This window comes from Podarcis filfolensis (assembly GCF_964270895.1).
Source record: "Podarcis filfolensis genome assembly, chromosome: 14".
NCBI classification, from domain to species: Eukaryota; Metazoa; Chordata; class Lepidosauria; order Squamata; family Lacertidae; genus Podarcis; species Podarcis filfolensis.
Window position 1 is genome coordinate 44,050,490 of NC_139616.1, and position 26,318 is coordinate 44,076,807.

General features: G+C 49.2%; 2 protein-coding genes across 2 annotated transcripts in view; both read left to right on the forward strand.

Annotated features, from left to right (window-relative positions):
* LOC310749103 (myosin-11) overlaps positions 1-26,318 on the forward strand; it is a 1,537,435-nt gene that overhangs the window by 150,343 nt on the left and 1,360,774 nt on the right. The gene's annotated exons all lie outside the window — the stretch shown is intronic.
* Positions 3,477-10,970, forward strand: SOCS1 (suppressor of cytokine signaling 1). Its single transcript, XM_083584663.1, has 2 exons — positions 3,477-3,718; positions 7,017-10,970. Exon 2 carries the CDS (start codon positions 7,092-7,094, stop codon positions 7,707-7,709), a length of 618 nt encoding a protein of 205 aa, XP_083440789.1. The 5' UTR covers positions 3,477-3,718; positions 7,017-7,091; the 3' UTR covers positions 7,710-10,970.

A 26,318-nucleotide genomic window follows, 5' to 3' on the forward strand; every position in this document is an offset into this window, starting at 1 on the left:
CCAGCTGGGGCCAAATGCATTGCTCTGCTTTCCTTTGATGCTGCCTGCCATCAATGAGGCTGAGGGGGGGGGGTCTTGTCCTGGGGGCACCCTAGGAGTTCCAGACACACTGCCCAAGCTTGCGCCCCAGGGAGGTCCCTTCGGTGCTGCTAACACAGCCGTTTGACTTCACCCTTGGAGGCACACTCCATTGTCTCTCGAGACAGACGGATGCCAACCACAAGGTCTATAAATGGCTACTGGTCGAGTGGAAATAGAAAGGATTACCAACTAAGGAGGAATGGCTTATGAAATGGATGGAATATGCTCTAATGGCGAAATTAACTGCCAAATTAAGAGGGCATAATGACGAAGTGTTTAAGGAAGAATGCAGATGGATTATCCATCCAATTATCACCAACATATGAAGTCGCAGGCAGGGTTTGAAATATAAGCAGTTGATTACTGAAAGATTTAACATTAGTGGGGTTTAGATAATAAAAATGCATGCTGTGGTCTAAACCACCAAGCCTCTTGGGCTTGCTGATCAGAAGGTCGGCAGTTCGAATCCCCGCAACGGGGTGAGCTTCCGTTGCTCTGCCCCAGCTCCTGCAAACCTAGCAATTCGAAAGCATGCCAGTGCAAGTAGATAAATGGGTACTGCTGTGGTGGGAAGGTATACGGCATTTCCGTGCACTCTGGCTTCCGTCACAGTGTCCCGTTGCTCCAGAAACAGTTTAACCATGCTGGCCACATGACCTGGAAAGCTGTCTGAAGACACACCGGCTCCTTCCGCCTGAAAGTGGAGATGATTGCCACACCCCAAAGTCAAACTCAACTGTGCTTAACCGTCCAGGGGTCCTTTACCTTTTACCTTTTATATGTTATAAAACAGCTGATAAAAAGGAGCAAAAATATCAGGAAAGGTGGGCTGGGGAGTCAAGAAAATTGTATGCTTAAAAAAATTGTACATGATGAGAAATGCTTTGAAATATTGTTGGAGACCTAATAAAAACGCTATGAGAAAGATATATAAACTGCTATTAGTCCTCACGAGGGCTACCTTGAGGATCCTGGCCGGCCTGCTTCTGAATCCCAGCCCAGCAGAATTGATGGTCCACTTTGGGCCATGAAGATAACAGACTCCCCTCATTGTCTTGCACATCACTTGCTCAGAGGCTGGTTTTGCCAGGCGTTAGTAATCTCAGGCTATTTATATTATTAATCGCTAGCCTGGTGATGTTTTATTATGAACAAATTGGCTTGTGCTTTTCTAGAAACCATCCTGGAGTAGTTTTCTCTTCAAGGACAACAACAACAACACACACACACACGTATTTTGAATGAACACTTGAAAGGACCTCTATGCATGTGCAAAGTACATTTCCTCTTGCTGCTTGAAAACTGCAGAGAAGTCCTTCCCTAACCAGGAGATGTTCCAGATTCAAACAGAAAGCCGCCTTCTGCACGAGACCCTCCTTTTATAGAAATTAAAAACAATCTCTTTCCATAACATTTTTTTAAAAAGTAGATTAAATTTATTTATTGAACATTCGTCCTCCTGATTTGCTTACGTGGAGGTCAGATGGTGCCTCTCTTTATTCATAGAATTGGAAGAGACCCTGAGGATCATCTCAGTCCAACCCAAATATGCAGCTGTCCCATAGGGGAATCAAACCTGCAACCTTGACATTATCTGCACTGCGTTCTAACCAACTGAGCTATCATGCATCTAGGCCACCATTCATTTCTCCTGCACATTTCAGTGCATTTCTATTACACTTCCCCGGCGCAAGCTTCCCTGGGAAGAGCGGCTGCAGCTCTCTGAATGCAAGGAATGCACTCTGCACGTGCTCAGAGCCCCGCTCAACCTGTTTTTATGCCGCACAATCCCAGAAAGATGCGCACCGGCGCCTGGCGCCGCCGAAAACACCCTCTATTTATAACCCGGGGAGCCCAAACCCGGAGTAGGTTTTACTTGGTAGCAAGTCCCCCTTCGGCCAGGAGAACCTGTTCCCTCTTCTGAGGGCTGCAGTCGCAGCTCGGAGCCCCCTACTAAACAAAGACGACAAATCCACCCGGGGCATGTCCCGCCGAGTGCAACGGGGATTACTCCCGAGTAAGTGCGCACCTCTCTGGGGACGGGAAAGGGCTGCGGGGATTCGCGCGTGCCATGGACCGGTGCCATGCCGGAGGTGCCAGCGCCATGATGTGACACAGCAGGAATGTTTTTAATATCTAAGGACTGGTGCTTGTTTTGACTGTGAAATATACTCAGAGTCGCAAAGTGATTTCATGCTCTTTATTCAGCTCATAGTGGTGAGGAGGAATGAATGAAAGTCCCCTCAAAGTATCTGCTTTATATACCGTATTTTTTGCTCTATAAGACTCACTTTTTCCCTCCTAAAAAGTAAGGGGAAATTTGTGTGCGTCTTATGGAGCGAATGCAGGCTGCGCAGCTATCCCAGAAGCCAGAACAGCAAGAGGGATTGCTGCTTTCACTGCGCAGCGATCCCTCTTGCTGTTTTGGCTTCTGAGATTCAGAATATTTTTTTTCTTGTTTTCCTCCTCCAAAAACTAGGTGCGTCTTGTGGTCTGGTGCGTCTTATAGAGCGAAAAATACGGTACATTATTTACACAATGGGCTGCACATGATTGGCTAATTCCGGAATTCTACTGTAAGCCAATCAGGTTGTGGATTCACTTCTATCTGGAGCATGATTGGGTGGTTCCTGCCAACCAATCAGACTGCTGCCTTGTTCTAGGACCAATCAGACTGCTGCATTCTGAATCCTATTGTTCTAGGACCAATCAGACTGCTGCCTTTTGGATCCTATTGTTCTAGGACCAATCAGACTGCTGCAGTTTGGATCCTATTCAACTCAGTACATAACACAGGCAGGGCCGGATTTAGGTTTGGGGAGGCCCTAAGCTACTGAAGGTTATGGGGCCCTTTATATATGTCCAGCTGCCCTTTGTCAACAACAGATTGCCGCTGTTTTTTGTGTTGAATATATGCTATATATGGCAATTTATGGACCTAATAGGTCCATAATAGAGTGCGTTCCTTGCATTTGCCACTGTTGCTGTATGCAGGTTTTGCTTTGTTTTTTTATCTTATATTTTGGAAAGGTACATCCAGTTCTGTTTTTCCTTTAATTTTTTGGGGCCCCCCCCCAAGAGAGTGGGGCGCTAAACTATAGCTTGTTTAGCTTATCCGTAAATCCGGCACTTGCAGGTAAAGGTGGGTTGCAGCCCTGCCCCGGCCCCCTGCGCGCAGCCAGCGAAGGGGCGCAGAGGGCGCGTCCGCGCCACCTCCATGCCCCTTCCCTCCAGAGGCGCCTTTGATGTGGCCAGGACGGAAAGCGAAAGTGTTCGGCGAAGAGGCGCAGGCACGTGTTTTCGCAGAACCGCGGGAGGGAGGGAGGGAGGGCGGTGCTAGCACCGAGGAGGAGGGAGGGAGGGAGGCGGGTTAAAAAGCCATCAGCTGCGGCGATCAGGAGAGACGGCCGCGGCCTCGACAGGAACAGCAGCCTCGGTCCCGCGCAGCAGCGCCCCTCGACGTGGCTTCGCGGCGGCCCGAGCGGATGATGCGGCTGCCGAGCCCCGGCAGGGCAGCAGCAGCAGCTCCGAGCGGAGGCTGGAAGGCGGCGGCAGCGACTGCAGCGGCGGGGGCGACGGCCACCCTTCTCAGGAGTGCCGGTCCCCTCGGGTTAAGAAGCAGCGGCGCGTCCCCGGGGTAAGGCGGACGCTCAGGGTTGCGCGCCAGGTAGAGATGCCGATTCTCTCCCCCAACCTCCGGGGGGGAGGCAGAGCAGGATTCTGGAGCCATTTTGGTGCGGGGAGGGCGAAGTTAGGTGCCGGGGTATTTTAGGGAGCGGGCACAAAAAAAGAGAAAATAAATAAAAAGCAGAGCTGCTTTGCCTGGAAGGAAACGCGCCCCCCTCCCCAAAGCGCAGGATTGCAGTTTGGAGAGGGGAAAAAACCAGGCGCACTTAAAAAAAAAACAAACCACACACAAAAAAGAAACCCAACGCGAAACGGATCGCAGCGACCTTTAGCAAATGTGGAGCGGAGCAGCCGCGGAGATCTGGAGCGCCGCTTCAAAAGGCGCCGCCTTGAAACGTCTCTCTTTCGGTCGTCTCTCTTGCGTTAGGGTGACGGCTTTGAAAGGCAAGCGGCCCGCGGTGCCTCCCAAAGGGAGGTTGGTGGGGAAAAGAGAGAGAGAGAGAGAGAGAGAGAGAGAGAGAGAGAGAGAGAGAGGTCTTTTGGGGAGGGCGCCTTCGTTTGTTTTTACCAAAACAAAGCTCTTCCCCAACTGCTTTTCCCTTTCCTTTGCCCCTTCGCCTGAAGATTTCCTCCCTTAGGAAGTTCGTGCCAAACTTCTGTAGAAGTCTTATTGCAGATTTAATGAGGTGTTGGTAGATATAGCTCGCTCCTTTCATCCTTCCCCCCTCTCTCCCTCAAACCCTTAAAATTCTGGAGGAACAGGCTTTACCTCACCCTCCGTATGTAGATGAACTATATGGCAGTTAAATGTTGTCTTCCAAACTTGTCCAGAAAATGATTAGTATTTGGTTTACAGTGATGTACCTGTCATGCGTAAGAACCACCTACTGCAGTATAATCTGTCTGTGTCCCAAATATTCCCTGTGCCCTCTTTCAAAGGCAAGGCCTTTTACAGATTTATACTATATACTATATAATAAATAATAAATAAATAAATAAACTATTTATACTATATAATAAAATATAACCACACAGGCCGTTTCCAGGAGCAAAGTAGCAAGCTTTTGAGTGACACAGGGCTCCTTTGTGAGCAGGTTAAGGGAAGCAAGCTTTGGAGTTGCACACGGCTCTTTGGAGAACAAAGAATGTTGCAGAATTGGAGGGCATGGATGGGAGACCTTCGTGGGAGCATTGTACCACATGGTCCAGATTGCTTTTCTTGTGATAGCATGTTGGGTGCCGAAAAGTGAGGTGCAGAGGGTTGAGATAAGCCCCCCCCCCCAATTCTTTTCCTGCTCCATCCTATTTGAGCCTACGGTGGTCCCGGCAACCAGCCGCCAACTCAGCGCCTTGTCAGATCAGTCATTTCCCGTTCGTGTGGTCCCGTAAAATTTTCATGACTCCTAATATTATTCATCGCTGCCTGGCAGTGGTAGTTGCTGACACCGGTCTTGCAGCGAGATCCGAATCCTGCACTTTATGGAGCCTCTACAGATGCCAGCTGTTGCTTCCCCACAACTTGGAAGCAATTAGAGAGTCTGTGTCACGTTGCGGACGACTCAGAATCTGACCGGCTGCAGACCTCCAGGCGTACCTGGGAGGCTTGATTTCTGAGAATGCATTGTGCATTCTCAGTGACGTGCCAACCGAGATCTATAAACTGACCGGGGGGGAGGGAGGATAAATCCTAAAATCTATGCTTGCCAGGAAGGTCAAGGCAGGTGAAGGAGATGTATCGACCAGTGAGCTGTCAGGGGTTAGTGGATGCTGGAGGCTAGGAACTCATCCCTGGCAGTTACGAGCAGTTTCGGCTGGGGAAAGACTTTGCCTGCCTCCCCACCGGTGGATGCTGAAGATATATCAATAATAGGAAGCCATTTAAACCGGACCACTTAAAGTGCAAGCAATTCTTCTTTTTAAAAAAGAGAGAGAGAGAGAGTCTAAGAGCAAGTGGAATAATGCTTTACAAGTTCACAGGGGTTGATTTGTGTGTGCATGGGGAGATTATAGCCTTAAGATCCCATGAGATGGGGGGGGCCTGCGAAGCAGGAGGGGGGGAGCACTTCTCCAAGAGGGCGATCTAGGATTACTCAGTGATTTGGCAAGCAGGCAAACCGCACGTTGTTATTATTTTTGGTTTGCACAAAGGAATCTATTCATATTGGCAAGCTGTGTTCTGCTCTGGGGGATTTGATCCCAAACTGGAGAAATCCCACTCTTTTCTGAGTTCCCATGCTTCGAAACACAGAAGCGGAGCACCCTTTGCTGACCTGGGGGCTTCCAGATGTTTGGGGCTAGCAACTCCCACCAGCCTGGGCCAGCACAGCAGTGCGGATGGGAGGTGCGCTCCAGAAACATCTGGAGGGGGGAGTCCCAGGCCAGCAAAGGCTGCTGCAAGAGCAGAAATGGTGGGGCATGATCCGCGGGGACATTTCTCTTGCACAACTCCACATTTATTCCTGCGTTGCAGAGGGTTGGACTAGATGACCCTGAGGTGTCCTTCCAACAATTATATGATTCCAACTCCCCTTCCCACTTCAGCATACAGCTGCCCCAGTAAGCCACAGCCTCTTCTTCTAGAGCAGCCTTTTTCAACCTGTGGGTCCCCAGATGTTGAACTACAACTCCCATCACCCCTAGCTAGCAAGGCCAGAGATCAGGGATGACGGGAGTTGTAGTCCCACAACATCTGGGGACCCACAGGTTGAGAACTGCTGTTCTAGAGCCCTGCATTTATTCATTCAGAAAGAGACATATATAAAATTCTCTGAAAGCTCCTCCTCCTTCTCTGCATAAACATTCAGAGCAAAACCAAAGGGGGTCTGGAAAAAATAAAAGGGAGAGCGTGGACTGCATCATCTTACTACGGTGGGGCAGGAGGGGTGAAATAATTTACTCGGAAGTGACACCTTTTCTGTGTGTGGGGTGAGTTTGTTCCTGGACGGAGAGCAGCCTCGGAGATAAATTCTAGCGCTGTGTAAGTAACAGCGCTATCGGGTTTAATCAACTGATGGGAAAGGCGGGCTTCTGAACTGGCGGTTCCCATCAGCGGGCCTCTGATGCATTCTGCGGCTGAGGAGAGGAAACCACTTGCGAGCATGTGTAAACGTTACTTAGCCTGGTGCTCGTTTTTCCCTTTTCAAATGAGAGAGAGAGAGAGAGAGAGAAGGACATGAATGAGCTCGCTCAGGCGGGAGTCTTGTCTTTACTTAGGGCAGATCAGCCAAAGCATTGCGGTTTTTCTCAAGAGGCTGTTCCTTCCTGGTAGACCTTCTCCTGATTTGTGGCTTCTTTCTTTTGCCTTGCAGGAGAGCCCCATCGCAGTAGCACTTCCCAGGCCCCGGAGGCTATGGAAGACCACACCGGCGGGCCAAGTCTGTAGGATGGTAGCACATAGCAGCGTCACGCCTGAGAATGGGATCGCCACAGGCCTGAGGTGTCGACTTGAGCCCCCGCTGCGGGACGCCCTGCAAGCCCGAGTCCCTCACGCTCTCGGCTGTGCCAGCGCCGCACCCCGGGACACCCACTTCCACACCTTTCGCTCGCAGGCGGACTTCAGCACCATCATTCGCACCAGCGCCTTGCTGGATGAGTGCGGGTTTTATTGGGGACCGTTGTCGGTCAACGCGGCCCATGAGAAACTCAAAGGCGAGCCGCTGGGGACCTTCCTCATCCGGGACAGCCGGCAGAAGAACTGTTTCTTCACCATTAGCGTTAAGACTGCCACGGGTCCCACGAGCATCCGCGTGGTCTTCCAGGCGGGCCGCTTCAGCCTGGACGGCAGCAAAGAGGTGTTTGACTGTCTCTTCCAGCTGTTGGAGCATTATGTCAGCTCCCCGCGGAAAGCCCTGGTCGCCCCGCTGCGCAAGGAGCGCATGCGGTCCTTGCAGGAACTCTGTCGGAAAAACATCGTGGCGACGTACGGCAGAGAGAACTTAAGGCGCATCCCTCTCAACCCGGTCTTAAAGGATTACTTGGAATCGTTCCCTTTCAAGTTGTAAGGGGCTTGCATTAAATCGGCCAGTGCGGCTGGGAGAAAGCGACGACGGGAGAGGAAACCAAGGCCCCGGAGGTCGCTTTTGTCTGTTGCCGCTTTTAAAATAGCGCGCAGCTATGACCTTGAGGGCCGGGCGGAAGTGATCCGCTCGCTCCCGGAGAGCCCTGTTCAGGGCGAAGAGGCGGTTGTGACGGAAAGCTTGGAATGGCTTTGGCGCAGTGACTGTTGGGATGTGCGGATTGCAGCGACGCAGGCAGACGTCGGGATTTTTGGAAACGTGTCAGTCATGAACATATCTTATTTTTGTAGCAGTTCTACTGTATGTGGAGGAGGGGTGGAACTTGAACACTTGACTTCTAATGTTTACATAACTCATAACTGAAAAACTGTTTGCACAAAGCGAGGCTACGGGAAAGTCTTGACAATAATGTTTTCTGCTGGGCAGAACGTGCTGTTATTTTATATCTATTTTTTTAAACGGGGTAATAAACCTTATTCTAAAAGTTTTTGCAAAAAAAAAACAGAACTCTAGTCTCTTTGTGGGCTCTGGCTATTTAGTTTTTGCAAGGCCACAGATTTGGGCAGGATTTGGGGAACTTTTGGCCCTCCCATTGTCGCTGAGTTAGTTTCCTTCAGCCTTAACCAGCATGACCAATGGCCGAGAATGTTGGGAGCTGTAATTCAACAACATCTGGGGACCAGAGGTTCTCGTGGGCTTCATTATCTGCTTCTGACTTCATTTGTGACTCGCCTTTGGGCACAGAGCAATACCCCCCTCCTGGAGATCATATCAAGTCACTTACTTGAGAGCTGCATGTTAAAGCAGCATAATACATTGATCTCTGAAAAGAACAATGCCTGGGATGTAGCTCAGTTGGTAGAGTGTGAGCCTCTTAATCTCCAGGTTGTGTGTTCGAGCCCCAGGCTGGGCAAAAGATCCTGTGTTAGATGGGTTTGGGGCTAGATGACCCTTGGTGGTTCCCTTCTAACTCAACCATTACCTATGATTCTATAATAAGGTCCACTGAGTCTGCATGGGGGTGTTAGAAAGCTGCAAAAGGCCTTTTCTGAAAGTTGAAATTGGGCCTAGCCAACTGGATCTTGTCCAAGTCCCTGGAGATAAGGCCCTGCTCATGGATAACAAAAATCCTAGAGAGAGAAGGGACCTCCCAGGTAATCTAGTCTACTGGTCTTCAGTTCATGGACTGGGATCCATAAGTAGGTCCAAGGTGGTTTAACAGGAGCAACAGTGAAGCAGGAGCACTGCCACCATGGAAATAGATGGCAAGAGATTAAGAAATGGGTCCCCAAATGCATGTTTGGGTCAAAAGTGGGTCCTGAAAATCCCTCATCTAGGCCAACCTTCCAACCAATGCTTGAAAGCTGCTGCTTGTTGACATCCATCTGTCTCAAGAGACAATGGAGTGAGCCTCTGGGGGTGAAGTCAAACCACTTCCACAGCATCCCTGCTAGGTGGCTGCCCTATCTCGGCTTCAGGCGGAATGTACTAGGAGTATCTCGCTTCCGCAAAGAACGGAACTCCTTGCAGGACATTGCTTGGTGGTCAGTGTGGTCTCATAAAGGAGACGGTGGTCTGAAAGCTATGGTGGCCCCATGTAGTTCTCTTAACAACCTGTACTCTAAAGCAAGAGTTTCCCAAACTTAAGTATCCAGCTGTTACAACTCCCATGATCCCTAGCTAGCAGGACCAGTGGTCAGGGATGATGGGAGTTGTAGTCCCAAAACAGCTGGAGACCCAAGGTTGGGAAGCTCTGCTCTACAGGGAGGCTCCTTCTAAATTCATGGCCGACACTGCAATACAGAGCCATGTTGACATTCCATCGCCTGCTCTCTTCATGTATTGGAAGGGTAATGTTTGGGGGAGACCTGGAAGTCTTCTATCTTGATCATCTATGGCAAATAACAAGCAGAGAGCAGGTTGGCCAAGGTCCGAAGAACAAACGCAATGTCTCCTGGGGGCAGCTTCTCAGTGCTACATCCACCATGTGGAGAAGACCTCTGAAATGCCCCCAGAAGCTCCGGGCACAGATAGATGCAGCAGCTTTTCCACATGTCCAATGCTCTTCCAGGTCTTCCTTCCCACTCTTTGCAAAAACAACAACGTGGAATGCTAATAAATTTCCATTTGGGGATGTGCGAATGGTAGAACGCATAACAAAACAACTTGAGGGTCCTTTTTTTGTAGCTAGTTTCCACAACAGTCTCAAGCTGGCAGGATGTGGGTTTGCAGGTGATGTTATTTTCACGCAGATCTCAAGGTGTATCTTGACACCATCGTTTCCCCTCCGGTGAAGACCTGGCGATGCAAAATATTTAGAGAGGCTTTTCCTGACCCGGTGTGTCTGCTGGATATTTTGGGTTCCAGCTCCCATCACTCACAAGTGCTGTGACGGATGCTCAGGGGTGATGCGAGGTGTCGTCTAACCACGTTTTGGTGGAGAAGGTTGATTCAAAGAGGCAAAGTTCAGAGCGCCTAAAGCAGTTGTAGGGCAAACGTTTGGCCCATGGGATGTTTCTGAACCACGGGTCTCATCGTGTCTTGCCATTGGCTGGGCTTGTTGGGGCTGATGGGAGTTGTAGTTCAGCAACGTCCGGCGGGCCAAAGGTTCCCCACGCCTAACGTACAATAAGAGCCCAGAATGCGGAAGATTCCCAGGTCCAATTCCTGACACCTCCAGTTGTAGAATTGCGCTAACAGTGCTGGAAAGAACCTGTGGGAAGCTTGGAGGGGAAGAAGGCTCTTAGCTCAGTGGCATGACACCTGCTTCGCTTGCAGAAGGTCCTTGGTTCCTCTCCAGTTCAAAGGACCAGAAGCCCAACGGGTAGGAAAGAGCTGCCTCTGCTGCTGCCAGCTGAGTTAGATGGATGAACCACCCGGCTTGGAGCAAAACGGCTTCCAACAGTCCCATCTGTCACAGGGCGCATGGCCTCTGCTGTGGCTGGCTGGGCATGCTCAGTCTCGGGAAGAGAGCGAGGAACTTGGCAGCGGGATAAATCCATGCGTGCGCTTTTGCGCTGAGCATACAGTTCCAGAGGGCACAGGCTGGGGACCCTCTGGGCAAAAAGTCAGCATGCAGTGAACGTTAGCATGAGGATAGTGGCATCAGTTGAGCCAGTGCAAGACAGATTCCTAGGTTCATTTGGAGCTGTTGTTCTAATACTAATACTAATAAATTTATTATTAGTATTAATAAAGCCCATCTGGCTGGGTTTCGCCAGCCACTCTAGGCGGCTTCCAACAAAAGATTAAGAATTGTTCCCTATTTTCCCTATATAAGTTTTTGTTCCCTATATACCCAATTTAGAGAGAGAGAAAGAGAGATCCCCCTTAGGGCTCTTTGTAAGATAATGATGATGGTGATGATGATTTATTTATACCCCGCTTATCTGGCTGGGTTTCCCCAGCCACTCTGGGCGGCTCCCAACAGAATATTATCAATAATAAAAAAGCGATAAAACATCAAACATTAAAAGCTTCCCTAAGCCTCCTGAGTTTTCACCCATCTGAGAAGTGGGTGTTTTGAAACTCCAAGCTGGCCGCAATCTGGTCCAAAAGGCTTTGTTTCCTCCCCCTCCAAACTCTGTGAATGGAGAAGAAGGGAGAAACGAAATGAAACGAAACCCAAATTTGCCTAACTTGGTATGTACACTGCTGGGGGAGTCCTGACCTGGTCATTGGCCAGGAAAGGGAATTGTTGACTCAGCCCTGTAACAGGCAAAGGCCATATTAGGAATCCTTAAGGAAGGGGTGGGAAATAAAACTTGCCAGTATCGCTGTGCTGTTATATAAATCCGTGCTGTGGCTGCGCTAGGAATACTGCGAATAGTCACTGCACAACGCACAGCTGGAAAAGATGCAGGGAAACTAGGGCAGCCCCCATGATTGATGTTACAGAGGAACAAAGGAACAGACCATTGCTTCACCCAGCGTGGAGCTGGCCGCACTGAATGGCAGCAGCTCCCCGGGACTTCAGGCCCTATGTGGGGATGCCACTGGGGAACCTTCTGCCTGGAAAGCAGATAGGTGCTCTGTCACTGCACTATGGTCCTTCCCCTAAAATCAAAGTAAGATTCTAGTCCTTATGGCTTTGTGTAAAAGGCAAAAATTAATAACGACACTGCAAATCAGATGGTTGGGTCCACCTAGCCCAGTATTGTCTACACTGACTCACAGCAGATCTTCAGGCTTTTAATCATGAAATCTTTCCCAGCCACTACTTGGAGATGCCAGGGATTGAACTTGCGACTTTCTGCAGGCAAAGCAGATTCTCTAACCTCTGAGCTACTGCCCCTTCCCCCAGGAAGGGCACGTTCACACCATTCGCCTGCAGAACTCACTGCCACTGGACGCAGTGACTTTTAGTAGCTTACCGCGCAAGCCTGGCCACATCTACTCAGAAGTACTGTTGCATTCAGTGGGACGTACTCTCAGGTAAGTGGGGTCAGGATTGCAACCTTGGACGGCTTTCCAAGGAGACAGGCAGGGCATGGCTCAGGGCAGAGGCTGTTGGGAACAAACATTTGCCAGTTCAAGTTGCAGAGGACAAGGGAAAGGGGCTGGCCGTCCTTCCACTGCACCAGGGGCGAGGGACCTGCTCTGCTGACATCATCCCGGACCACTGGCAAGGGCTCATGGGAGGTGTAGTCCAAAACCTTCTGGAAGGCCACAGGTTGCACAAAGCAAAAAACATGGGGAGGAGCCTGCAGTCTAGAACCTGCAAACATTCCAGGCCTACAGTGCCCCTGCCTAGAAGGTCTCTCACTGATCCACGGCATTTGTGCTTGTCTCTCTGTGTGCAGCCTTGCAAACCTCTCTCTATAATTATTTTTATTTTATAAATACAAAATTCACGTTTTACAGAGATGCTCGGAGTGGCTAAGAGAAGCTGGCTGATCAACAAAATGCAACGAATGCAAAATAAAAAAGAAGAAAATAGCAGCACACCAAAGTGTATTTTGGGTTTTTTAAAAGCATAAGGACAAACCAAATGGAAATTTGCGTAGGGTCCAGGAGGAGGAATGGCTGAATCTCCCCTCATCTACCTGGTGGAGACAGGTTGCCAGTTTCAGAACCAGTGAGCTCTGCTGCACTGCCCACCTACGCAGCTGGGAATAACACTTGCTTTGCACGTAAAAGATCCTGAGATCGAATCCTGGGCATCTCCAGGTAGAGAGAGGCTGCCAGTCGGTGCAAGCAATCCTGGACTGGATGGACCAGTAGCCTGGTTCGGTATTAGGCAGCTGCTTGGGTTTCTCTGCCCATTAACGTGGACATAAGCACCTGGGCTGCAAAATGCACAGAACTGCACCGTCGTCAGCTGTGCATTTAAAGAATAAGGGCAGCCGAAACCACAGAGCAGATTTAACTTCCCAGCAATGAATTAACAGCCTGTGGCTTCCATTCTGACGCACTGGGGGTGGGTGGGAGGGAGAGCAAGTGATTGCACCACCTTATCCAAGAGTGGGGAGTCTCATATTCGGGGTGTGTGTGTCAAATGCTGCCCCCCCCAGGAATTTCTGCAAGACACACCTCTGCATTCTCCTTTCATGCTCCATCTTGGCTGGAAGGTATCCCTGAACTGTGTTAATGTCCCTTGCTTGCTTGGATAAAGGATGGAGAGGCTGTGGGGTGGTGACTACCAGACTTTTAGAAGACATCTGAAGGCAGCCCTGTTTAGGGAAGCTTTTAATGTTTTTTCTTTTTTATAATGCTTTTTATTGATTTTCAAAAACAAAACAAAATTAAATCAAACGTAAACTTTTGCATTCAACATTTTTGTATCTTCTTATTTACCCTGCGCAATTTCGCGCCCGGACTTCCTTCCTTCCCTGCATCGGTTTTCACAACTTACATCCTCTCTTACAGATTCTTATTTACACACTATCCATGTCACAAGATTTATATTAGCCCTGCTACGGTTTTTAAACTTCTACAGTTATTCCGTATGTACACAACAAATTTACTCCGCTCCTCTTCAAACTTCGTTACTTTTTGGTATCGAATTTTGTAAGTCATTTTCGCCAATTCTACATATTCAAACAATTTCGTCTGCCACTCCATTAAAGTTGGAATCTCCTGGGTTTTCCATTTCTGGGCCATGAGAAAACTAGCGGCATAGGGAAGCTTTTAATGTTTAACAGGCCACTGTATTTTAATATTCTGTTGGAAGCCGCCCAGAGTGGCTGGGGAAACCCAGCCAGATGGGCGGGGTATAAATAATAAATTATTATTATTATTATTATTATTATTATTATTATTATCCCAGCAACTCCTGCAGCCAAGGTGGTGCCAAACATCTTGCTCTGCTTTGCTTTGGACCATATCAGCGAGGCCAAGATGGGGGGGTGGTCTTGTTGTCTGGGCAGACCAGGACCGCCATACACACTGCCCAGGTCTGAATCCCTGCTTGAAAAAACTTCTGCGCGACCAGAGGGGCCTGTTGCCTCCTCTCAGCCTTACCTACCTCGCAGGGTTGTCGTGCAGGTAGCAGAAGGCCCTGTTTGCTGCTCCAAATGTCTTTGGAGGACAGTCGGCTTGCAAAAAGTAACAAATAAGCAGAGATGTTGGCTTCCTGCACTTTGTTCCACACACAACTGAGAGCACCGGAATTGGCAAGCTCATTGTAGCCTTTGGGTCATTTTGCTTTCCGCATCCCACTTCCAGAGAGTCTGTTGCCAGCCTCATAACTCCCTGGCTTTTAACTTAGTGCTGGTCCGGCCCAAGAGGCAAAGCAGGCAGCTACCTCCCTGTGTAGCAATAGTTCAGGGTCAAGGAGTTAACTGGGGAACAGCAAAGGGGGATACAGGGTTCTCCCCCCCCATGCACACCCAAGATCAATTCCTTGGAAGGTAGGAAGCAGATTATCGGCATATCCACCAGTAGCCTTGGATCTGAAGCCTGGGTCACAAATGCGAAATGAGCATCCATACTGGAGCTCAATTTCCAACCTTGGTAGATGCCATTTAATTGTTTAGCTACCGAATCTGATGGGAACTTTGCGAGTTCAGACCTACCACTGTCTTGATGTACAGTGGTACCTCAGGTTCCATATGCTTCAGGTTACATACACTTCAGGTTACAGACTCCGCTACCCAGAATTAGTACCTCGGGTTAAGAACTTTGCTTCAGGATGAGAACAGAAATCGTGTGGCGGCGGTAGCAGGAGGCCCCATTAGCTAAAGTGGTACCTCAGGTTAAGAACAGTTTCAGGTTAAGAACGGACCTCTGGAACGAATTAAGTACTTAACCCGAGGTACCACTGTACCTCCAAACCATCACCAGTTTCAGTTTCTTTGCTGGCAGGTCCTACCTGTGGGGCTACAGTCAGAATACCTGTCTCCACTGACCCAGCCAGCGTACCATTCAAATCTGAAACTTCCTTTTCCAATGTGTCTAAAATCCGGCTAAAGTTTCCCTCTGCTGCTTGTTTTGGAAGAAGAGGACTGCAGGAGGAGAAATTCAATTCAGCTTGCATTTAAAGGCGCATCTGTCAAATCGGCATCTTCTGAAATGATGGGAGAAACGAAACTCCCATCACAGCAGAGAAGGGGTGTAGTTCAGCAGTAGAGCACCTGCTATGCATGCAGAATGTCCCAGATTTGACCTCTGGTATCACCAGGTAAGGCTGGGAAAGACCCACAACCTGGAGGCCCACCTGTAAAGGCAACACTCATCTCAAGGGACCAATGGTTTGGCTCCATTTGAAGCTGTTTCCCATGCTCCAATAGCAAAAGCATAAAATGAAATACCAGGAGGTTTCCCCCCCCTTTTCTTCAATAAGCCCCACTGGGACCACGGCCAGCCTTTTAACAAAATAAACATTATGATCTAGCCCACACCCCACTGCCTCGCACCAGCCGAATATAATGAGATCTGGAGACAACGAATGCCCTTCAACTTTCTATTATGCAACATTTCCTAGGAATTCGGCTCAATGAGTTACCCGGGAGCCAAAGACCCTGGAGCTGGAAAAGTCCAGGGCCGGAGATCGCTAATGTGTGCATCCTGTTCCTTCCTGCACAAACATTCTGGGTTTGCAAAGATGGGCTAAAGAGCAATGTTGTTACTCATTTATCTATTCATTGGTTATTAATCAATTCATCCGTATCTACTCGTGTCTCAGTGGGGTTTGGATTACGCCTGATGTTTCCCGCAGCTAGATAGCTCCTGAAGGAGAACTTATGAACTCTAGTCTTCCAGGCCTGTTGGGAGGGACCCCAAAGGTCATCCACCCCCACCCCCTGCAATGTAGGACTCTCATCCTTGGATCTGTAGCTATGGTCAGACTACAACTCCCATCACCCCTGAGCTGCTAGCTAGGGATGTTGGAAGTTGTAGTCCAACCATAGCTTCAGATCCAAGGTTGAGGAAGGCTGGCCCTAGGCCCTACCCTTACTCTTGAGGAGACACTTTACTCACAAACTGGGTTTGTCGATGCACGCCATCTCATCGCTCTTCAACCCAGACCTTTCAGTGTTGCTGTTCTCGGGGTCTGAGTGGTGGTGGCTCCACAACTCCAAGCATTCTTTGTCAGTTCTCCTGCCAGCCAGAGGGATCCTGAAGGGGATTTTAAGCACATGTTCCAGAGGACACTTCCCACTGGGGGAGGAAGGGGGATGCGGGAGGTGCAGTCCACCACGGGTGTCATCCCTGAGGGGGGGTGACATCGCTGCGCCGCCCTTCTGGGATGCTTGCCATGGGTGGCGCCCCCCTGGGACGTTCGCTGCTCACTGCAGGCGGTGCCCCCTGGGACGCTCACCCCGCCCCCTGGGAAGCTTGCCACGCCCCCATGGGTGGCTAGTCCTGTCCCCGCGGGCAGCTAGCCCCGCCCCTGGGATCCTCGCCCAGCCCCTGTAGGCGGCTCGCCCAGCCCTGGGGTGCACAGCATGTGTGCCGCTCCAGGTGCCAGAGCAGCTAGCTCCGCCTCTGACTGACAGCTCCTCAAAATCCTCAACTTGTAGGGAGTCCAATTCATCCTCTGTGGATTCCGTGCCCAGTACCATTCACATTATTCGCATCAGAAAATGTTTAGAAGATAGTGAAAGATGATGGTGTATTTACTGTTATTTTAATGTCTTTAGGATTTTGTTGTTGTTGTTTAGTTATTTAGTCGTGTCCGACTCTTTGTGACCCCATGGACCAGAGCACTCCAGGCACTCCTGTCTTCCACTGCCTCCCGCAGTTTGGTCAAACTCATGCTGGTAGCTTCGAGAACACTGTCCAACCATCTCGTCCTCTGTCGTCCCCTTCTCCTTGTGCCCTCCATCTTTCCCAGCATCAGGGTCTTTTCCAGGGAGTCTTCTCTTCTCATAAGGTGGCCAAAGTATTGGAGCCTCTATGTTATTACAGTGGTACCTCGGGTTAAGTACTTAATTCGTTCCGGAGGTCCGTTCTTAACCTGAAACTGTTCTTTGCCTGAGGTACCACTTTAGCTAATGGGGCCTCCTGCTGCCACCGCGCTGCCGGAGCACGATTTCTGTTCTCATCCTGAAGCAAAGTTCTTAACCCGAGGTACTATTTCTGAGTTAGTGGAATCTGTAACCTGAAGCGTATGTAACCCGAGGTACCACTGTAATAATTTTTTCTGTTAAGAGATAGCAAAATGGGTGAAAAGAGAAAAAAACCAGAAGCGGGAGTTGGGGGAAGCCTAGGAGGGGAGGGGGGAGGGAGGAATATATAATAATGTATGTAATAATTCGAGATGTATGTGATGAATGAAAAAGAAAAATGAATCTTTTAAAAAAGAGGTTTGGTGAAGACCTAGAATTTCTTTAGCAGTGAAGCCCAGTCTGATGGAGTGAGCCCACCCGCGCTGTTGGTTCCTTTGAAGCCAACCTCTGGAGGTTGTGGACTCTCCTTTTCGTGGAGGTTTTTAAGCAGAGGTTAGATGGCCATCTGTCATGGATGCTTCGGCTGAGATTCCTGCATTGCAGCGGGTTGGGCTGGATGACCTTCGGGGTCCCTCCCAACTCGACGATTCTGTGATTCTATGAAATTCTCATTTGGAAAATTCAGGTGAAATATAGGCTGGGTTGGAGCCTTCAGGGCACTTCCTCCCTGGAGATCCAGAGAACTTTTGAACTTTTCATTTGTGCCCGAGATTAATGTCATTAACACGCAGGAGAAAGCGGGCGGGTTGGGGGGGGCGGAAGGCAAGTCTTAAATCAAAGGCACGGTGTGTCTTTTACGCTCCCATTAAAAGAGGCAAGGAGCCCAAATGAGCCTTTTAGTGTCATCAGCGAAAATGACCTGTCAGTCACCTAAGTTCATTCCTGGGGCATGACCGGGTGTCAGAATGCAGTTAGGAAGACAAATGAGATGCCTTCCTTTTTTGGGATCCCATTTTGGGATCCGTTTGGAGGAGTTCTCATGCTTAAACTGCTGGCTGACACAGACGCCACACATTCCTAGCCAAAGAAAAGGGTGTTGACAGCCTCAAATGCGTTTTCTGCCCATCTGACGCAGATGCTGACTAGACGATCCTTCGCCCTGATCTAGTGATGAGCCTATCTATCCATTTCAGTCCACCTCCCTTTTCTCACTCTTCCCGTCTTAATTTCTGTTTGTTCCCACATCCATTTGTGACTTCAGAATAATTAGTCCTCATGAAAATTCACCAGCAACTTTTTCCTAATAAGCACACGTATGCAATTTTGACTGAATAATTTTGCAAAGCGTTTTATCCTAATTTCCAAAACAACACACAAACCGATAACGCAGCCAGCCTTCAAATCCACACTTCTCTGAATTTTGCCGCGCAGTTCTCTGGCCAAGTCATGTGTATGGAAATGCATTAGACCAGGTTAAACTATTCATAAAAATGTACATATGAGTGGAATATGTTTTTAATGGCATTATATTAGAGAAATTCACTTTGTAAAAAGATCTGTATATTGGGCAATACGGCATATATTAGGAGGAATTCTTTGATGAATTTTGAGGGGGACTTTGAAATAAATCCACAAACTGATGTGGAAATGTGGGAGACTTAAGATTGGAAAAATGAGAGACAGAGAGAAAAGGAAATTGATTGAGCCGCCCAGCAGCAGCAGCAGCTGTAAGTTCCCGTCGTGCTCCGAAGGCTTGTGGATAGCAGCCTGAAGCCTGAAGCCCAGGCAGCTATCTGCAAACCTTCGGAGCGCTCCCCCAGCCCGCAAGCTCTGGGAGCGGTGGCAAGGCTGCACAACCTTGCCTCCGCTTCTGGACCTGTTCTGGGGGCTGGGGTCAGGGGAAGCTCGGGCTTCCCCCGCCCCAGCCCTGCGGCTAAAAACAAAGCCGCGTGCAGGCCTCTCCCGGCTGGAGAGGTTGTGTGTGGCTAAAGCTCTTTGGGGCTGGGGAAAAAATAATAATTCCCCCCTTTATTTCCCCCCCTAAAAACTAGGTGCGCCCTATGGTCCGGTGCGCCCTATGGGGCGAAAAATACGGTAATATAAATCTCAAGTCTGCACATGAGCGCATGAGATCCTCTGCGGTATTGCCAGGCTGCACTCCCTTTTGATTGCGCATTGCATCACTGCTGTGCCCCTAAAAAAGCAGGTGTCCTGAGCAACCACATGGGCTGGGGAGAGCACCTGCCTTGAGTGCAGAAGGTCCTGGGTTCGAATCCCCAACGGCAGCTCCAGGTAGGGCTGGAAAAGATTTCCTGCTCAAAACCCTGGAGAGACGCTGTTGGTCAGTGTTGACAATACTGAGCTAAGATGGATCCAACAGTCTGACTTGGGAGCAAAGCAGCTCTCTGTGGCCTTGTCAAATTTAGCTGTTTACACAGAACCATGAGGACTAGAACCGTACTTTAATTTTAGAGGAAGGTGGTGGAGCATCTTCTCAGATGATCCCAGCTTCAGTCTCCAGCAACTGCAGCCATGGCTTGGAGAGTCTCCTGCCTTGGAGAGACACCGCCTGGCACTGAAGTCCGATGGTCTGATTCAGCTTCCTTTGTTCCACGTGCGTGACTGATCCCTCCTGAACTGTAAGGATGTTTCCTCTGGCAGAGGCAAGGCCTGCTCCACCAGCGACACGGAAAGCCCTCCCATCCTTCTTATAAATCATGGCTGGGAAAGCAAGCCTTGCTTTTCGCCTTACCTGAGATACAATAACTTCATGAGAGGCGAAGAAAGGTTCATAAATATTCTGATCTGGTTGATAAAAAGCCACTTCCTTCCCTGGGAGTCTACTTAATCGCAGTGCCCTCTTCCACCATGTTCAGTATATTAGCCTAATTGCAAAACTGTGCATTGCCACTGGTATGGATTAACCCCCTCTTTCTTTCCTCAACCTTTTCGGTTCACACTGAGCTGGGGAAGCTAAATCAGAACTTCGGGAAGTTTGGAAGAGAACAGAAAGGGGCCAAATGTAATTTGCCCTTCACTTCCCCGGCTGCCCTGCTTATGACTCCCAAGTAGAACCATAGCATCATAGAATTGTAGAGTTGGAAGGGACCCCTGGGGTCATCAAGTCCAACCCCCTGCAACACAGATATCACAGCTAAAGCATCAACGACAGATGGCCATCCTATCTCTGCTTAAAAACCTCCAAGGAAGGAGAGTTCACCAACTTCTGAAGGAGACCATTCCACTGTCGAACAGCTCTAATTGTCAGATAAAAAGGTAAAGGTAAAGGGACCCCTGACCATTAGGTCCAGTCATGGCCGACTCTGGGGTTGCGGCGCTCATCTCGCTTTATTGGCCGAGGGAGCCGGCGTACAGCTTCTGGGTCATGTGGCCAGCATGACTAAGCCGCTTCTGGCGAACCAGAGCAGCACACGGAAACGCCGTTTACCTTCCCGCCGGAGCGGTACCTATTTATCTACTTGCACTTTGATGTGCTTTCAAACTGCTAGGTTGGCAGGAGCAGGGACCGAGCAACGGGAGCTCACCCTGTCGCAGGGATTCGAACCACCGACCTTCTGATCAGCAAGTCCTAGGCTCTATGGTTTAACCCACAGCGCCACCCACGTCCCTAACTGTCAGATATTTCTTCCAAATGTCTACAGTCATGCCTCATGTTACGTTTGCTTCATGTTATGTTTTTTCAGGTTGCGTCCCGCGGCGACCCGGAAAGGGTTACTTCCGGGTTTCGCTGCTCGCGCATGTGCCATAGCACTAAATCGTGCTTCGCGCATGTGCACAAGCGTCAAATCATGCTGCGCACCTGCGCAGATATGACGCTTCAGGTTGCGGACTTTTCATGTTGCGAACGGGCCTCCAGAACGGATCCTGTTCACAACCAGAGGGACCACTGTTTCTTTCTTACCATTTGAATCGGAGGAATGCTCTCTGGCACCCGGGGCGGGACACCGAGGGGCAGGGTGAACCGCCCGGTGGTGCACGTGCGACGTCTGTATGGGCTACCGCTTGCACGACAAACGTACGGACTGCGCATGTGCGGCAATCCCATACAGAGTGCACACATGTGGCAGCCCATACGGTCACCGTGTGAGAGGCAGCCCATATGGATGGTGCGTAAGAGCGACAGCCTGTACAGATGCCCCGCAAGTGGCGCCCATGCTGACTGTGCGCACCCTTGGCTGCTCTACAGCTGGGGGAAGGCAGGGCCCCTCTTGTCACCCCCTCCGAGTGGCACCTGGGGCAGACTGTCCCCTCCATACCCCACTTCTTACGCCCTTGGCTCCCTCTTCCATGTGAAAGCCCTTGAGATATTTGAAGGTTGCTATTGGATGCTATTTGATTACAACTCACAAAAATTCATCAGCATTTGGGTACAAAATTCTCCTAATACAAACTGCATATTTGTGTATGCAATTTGGCCTAATATACACTTTTTGTTGTTGTTGCGACAACTGTCCCCAATATATTGCATTTTCTATGTTATTTTCCATATGCATTTCAATGCACGCCTTACCCCTGTGTATGGATTTCTGTGTACATCGATTGGCTGACGAACTCCATTGCAAAATTTGGAGAAGTGTGAAATTTTGAAAGACAACTCACGTTTCGCATTGTTTTGCAAAGTGCAAATGGTCACCTTTGAATGTGAACTGGATCAAATCTCTACCCCATTCCCACCTGCAGTCCTCCATCTTTAGACTTCTCCCATCAGCCCTTGCCCAAAGGCCAGAGATAATGGGAGTTATATACCTGAAGGAGCCGCTGAACCCCCATAGTTCAGCCCGGGCACTGAGTTCCAGTGCCAAGGGCCTTCTGATGGTTCCCTCACTGCGAGAAGTGAGGTTACAGGGAACCAGACAGAGGGCCTTCTCGGTGATGGCCCTGTAGAACGCCCTCCAGTCAGATGCATCTTATACATCTTATACATGGAAAAATACAGTATATTATGCTTTTATATGTGTTGGAAGCCCCCAAGGGTGGCTGGGTAACCCAGCCAGATGGGTGTAGTATAATGATAAAGATGATAAAGAGGATAAAGATAAGATAAAGATGCTAAAGATAAAAACAACAATTTTATGTCTAAAACTCCTGGTAGAGGACAAGGATCTAGAGATCATACTAAGGGTGGCCAAATTCTGTGTGACAGCCATAAAACTTAGGGAACAAGCTGTACTACCAAAATGATTAAGGTTTTAAATGACAATTTTAGGCTATATTTTAATGATCAAGATTTAATATATATTTTTAACTGTCGCTATATCTGAATTGTCTCTGTTATACCCAATTGCAATTCAATGCATTCCTGTTGTGTTTTATGATTTTCCTGATATTGTAAGTGAGCCGGAACTGGTCTGTGACCGTAATAATAAAATTCAATTCAATTTTATGTGGGAGATGAAATAATAGTAGTAGTGGTAATCAGAATAAGAATGCATCTTCTTTGCTTTGGAGGCTAGAAAGGGGTGTGTGGATAAGTGCAGAAACTAGCCTACTCTACAAAGGTAGAATTTACATTAATTTCCCCGCCCACTTTTGTCTCTGGCCCCACCCACACTGACAAAGCCTCTCTATAACGGATCTCCAGGCTGACCCTGTGACCTTTGCACTTTTGAAACCATGTGCCATATTTAGTGTGGGGAACATCTCTGATACGACTATCACCGTTTTGCTCCCCTGGCAAGATGCCCGTGTCCACCGAGGCTCCGTGGGAGGCAGGAACTCAGGAAGGAAAGCTTTTGCAAGCATGGAGGCACAGCCATGGAAAACACTTTGCCCGTCAAACTTCTGCCTGAGGTTGTCATCGGATCCTGGCTAGGGAAGAAAACAAGCAACCGCTCGAGGGTGTCAGCCCTGCCTGCGGGGAGGTGACGAAAGGAGAAAGGGGGAAATGGAGGTGGCCCTTGTGGGCCACCCGTTGGCCACCTCTGTCCTCAGCCAAACCATGGCAGTTTCGCATCCCTCATAAAAGCTGCTGTGCAAAGAAAATGAGTTTCCTTTGCTGGTTCAAACCTGTGGTCTTAGTAATCCTGTTATGACTGAGGTCATTTACAAGAATTGAGTTTGCAGTTCCTGCGAATGCTGCTGCTGTTTCTTTCTTTCTTTCTTTCTTTCTTTCTTTCTTTCTTTCTTTCGTTAAAATAGAGAGAGAAGCACATTCTGTCAGACAGTACATGCACACACACACACACACACACACACACACTGACCGTACCTAGCCATCAATACCCGTCAGCAAGTATTTAATCCTCTCTCAATTCACTCACATCCCGTACGATCTGGTTTTCAGCCCACTTGCGGTAATTGAAAACGCCAGCACGTACCTTAAAAGCATCTGCCGCCGACGGCATTGATACCCCCCCCAGATGCCCTCCTTATGTAGGCAGAGACAGTTTATGCCAGTCCCCTTTCCAAATGCCCCTGAATTCAACACACATGCTCTCCCCATTCACCCTTCTGCCGTTTCTCGCTTCTCAGAAACTGAATGTCCCCCTTTTGCTTAGGAAGTCCCTGTCTTCATCTGTGAAATTTTGGAGGGTATGGTAAAAAGGTAAAGGTAAAGGGACCCCTGACCATTAGGTCCAGTCACAGATGACTCTGAGGTTGCGGCGCTCATCTCACTTTATTGGCCAAGGGAGCCGCCGTACAGCTTCCGGGTCATGTGGCCAGCATGACTAAGCCGCTTCTGGCGAACCAGCGCAGCGCACAGAAACGCCGTTTACCTTCCCTCAGGAGCGGTACCTATTTATCTACTTTCACTTTATGCTTTCAAACTGCTAGGTTGGCAGGAGCAGGGACCGAGCAATGGGAGCTCACCCCATTGCGGGGATTCGACCCGCCGACCTTCTGATCGGCAAGCCCAAGGCTCGGTAGTTTAACCCACAGCGCCACCTGCGTCCCTATCTTCATCACTGAAATTTTGGAGGGTATGTTAGGGCATCCCTATTTTCATTGGAGAAATGCCGGAGGGGATGGAGTTATGTTATTCCCTCAAGCCAAGGAGATAAGTAACTATGAATCTTTCTGAGAAGCGAGAGACAGCTGAGGGGTGAAGGGGGGGAGTATATGTGATGAGGGGTGGGGGGAAGGGACTGGCTTTGCTGCCCTCACCCCAGGATGGCCTCCCTCTCTTCTTAATCTGCCCAGAGATTGTTGCTGAAAAGATGCTTCTCCAGCAGAACATCAGGCCTCAGTCGGAGCCAAGCTCCAGGCCGTAGGATTTCGGAGTCCAAAGTCCATCCTAGTTGAGTGGAGGCAGGTTATGAAGTAAAGAAAAGAAATCAAATCAAATAAAACCAGGCAGGCAGGGGTCAGCAGTGGCGGACTTTCGCCCTTCAAATTTCAGCGGCACCAAAATTTGGTGCCCCCGCAACCTGCCACCTTCCGTTCTGCATCATTGTCAAAGTGTCTCCTGTGGGCACCTTCTTGACTCAGTACCCAGTGCGGAAGAACCGGCTGCACTCCCTTAAATCTGCCTCTGGGGGGTTAAGCTCCACGCCAGCAATTCACTAAAGCAGGAGTCACCATCCTGCTCCTCGGCCCTACAGGTATTTTTAGATTTCTGAATGAGTGTTGTGGGTACCACCTTGTCTGGTCATGTCTCCATCACCTCAAGAGACTGAGAAAGGTTGCATGCCTGTGCACACATTTTGCATTTTCAAAGGATCTGGGTACAAGTTGGACCTTGCAGAGCTAATCTGAGCCCCAAAAAGCACATAGAGCTGGAAGAGGAAGTGGGAAAGAGAGCCACACTTCCAACTTCCTCCTTCAACTCTATGTAGTTTTTAAGAGAGGAGGTGAAACACCACCACCCTCACCAACTCGTGACCAAGCAGGTGGTGCATGTGTGTTGGCAGGGTTTTTATATATATATATATATATATATATATATATATATATATATATATATATATATAAAGGCTTTGTGGGAAATGTCAACAGCACCATGGCACCCAGAGGTGCCACATCAGCACTGCAAGAGTTTAGACAGTGCCCTCACACCAGAGATGAGGTCCTCAAACTGAAGAGCAAGGGATGAGGTTGGGGTTTTATAGGGCCTAGTGGGCAGGGATTGGCTCTTGGGAATCAGCTGACAGAATGTTCAAGTAGGCACTGCAGCCTAGGTGGTACCCCCAACCATAGAGTTCAGTCTGGTAGGCTTGGCGCATGGCATGCAGGGAGGTCAGAACCTGCCTTCTTGGAACCCCAATTCAAGCCCTCGACTCCATCTCATATTTACCCTACAGAGAAGACGACTCTGGGTTGGTATCCAGTGCTAATCCTACACTGAAATGACTGGAGATAAGTTAGCCATGTCCATTCATTTCAATGGCCTTCTCTGAGTAGGACTAGCATTAGATACAACCTTCCGTCCCAACCAGCCCATCTTGCTACATGTACCTTGGATTTTGAAGCATGTCCTGTAGCTCAGTGGTACAGCATCTGCCTTGTATAGGTGCCTCAGGTTCAATCCCTGGTTTCTCCGGGCTGGAAATGTTCCGTGCCTGAAATCCCAAAGATCCGGGGACAGACAACGTAAACTAATACTGAGCTAGCTGACCAATGCTCTGACTCAGGAGAAGGCAGCAGTCTTTGTTCCTGTGCTGACATCCTTACCCTGTCTTTCAGCCACCCAAACATAACACGTATTATCTGAATTGTTGTGAACCGGGAAGCAACTGATGCAGTGTGTGTGTGTGTGTGTGTGTGAGAGAGAGAGAGAGAGAGAGAGAGAGAGAGAGAGGCTCCAGAACAATTCTGCACGCACGCACGCACGCACACACACGCACAAACACACGCACACACACACACCTATTGTTCCACCAGTGTTAGAATTCAGATCTTTCTCAGAGCTTCGCTGGCAGCAGAGAACCGTCTCGTTTTAAAAAAAAAAAAGTGTGTTTTCCTCACTCTGACCGCAAGCCATCCCAGTAAACGGGGGGGGGGGGGAGCATTGCCTGTCTTTCTGATGCTGTAATTACAAAACTATCTGCACAGTGCTGTGTACAGCTTTCTCTAGACCACTGAGATCCCGTGTGAAATGGAAGAGCTGGATTCTTCCAAAACGCTTGAACGTAATTTGAGCTATTGCTGCACCGTTCGAATGGGAAAAGAAACTAGGATCCTAAGAACACAAGGAGAGGTCTGATGGATCAGGGCAATGACCCACCTATCCTGATCTCACAGTGGCCAACTAGATGCCTGTGAGGAACTGGCAAGTAGGATCTGAACACAAGAGCTCTCTGCC

What these genes read in the sequence shown, in the direction of transcription:
- SOCS1 (XM_083584663.1), top strand. Translation starts at nt 7,092, where the DNA reads ATGGTAGCACATAGCAGCGTCACGCCTGAGAATGGGATCGCCACAGGC.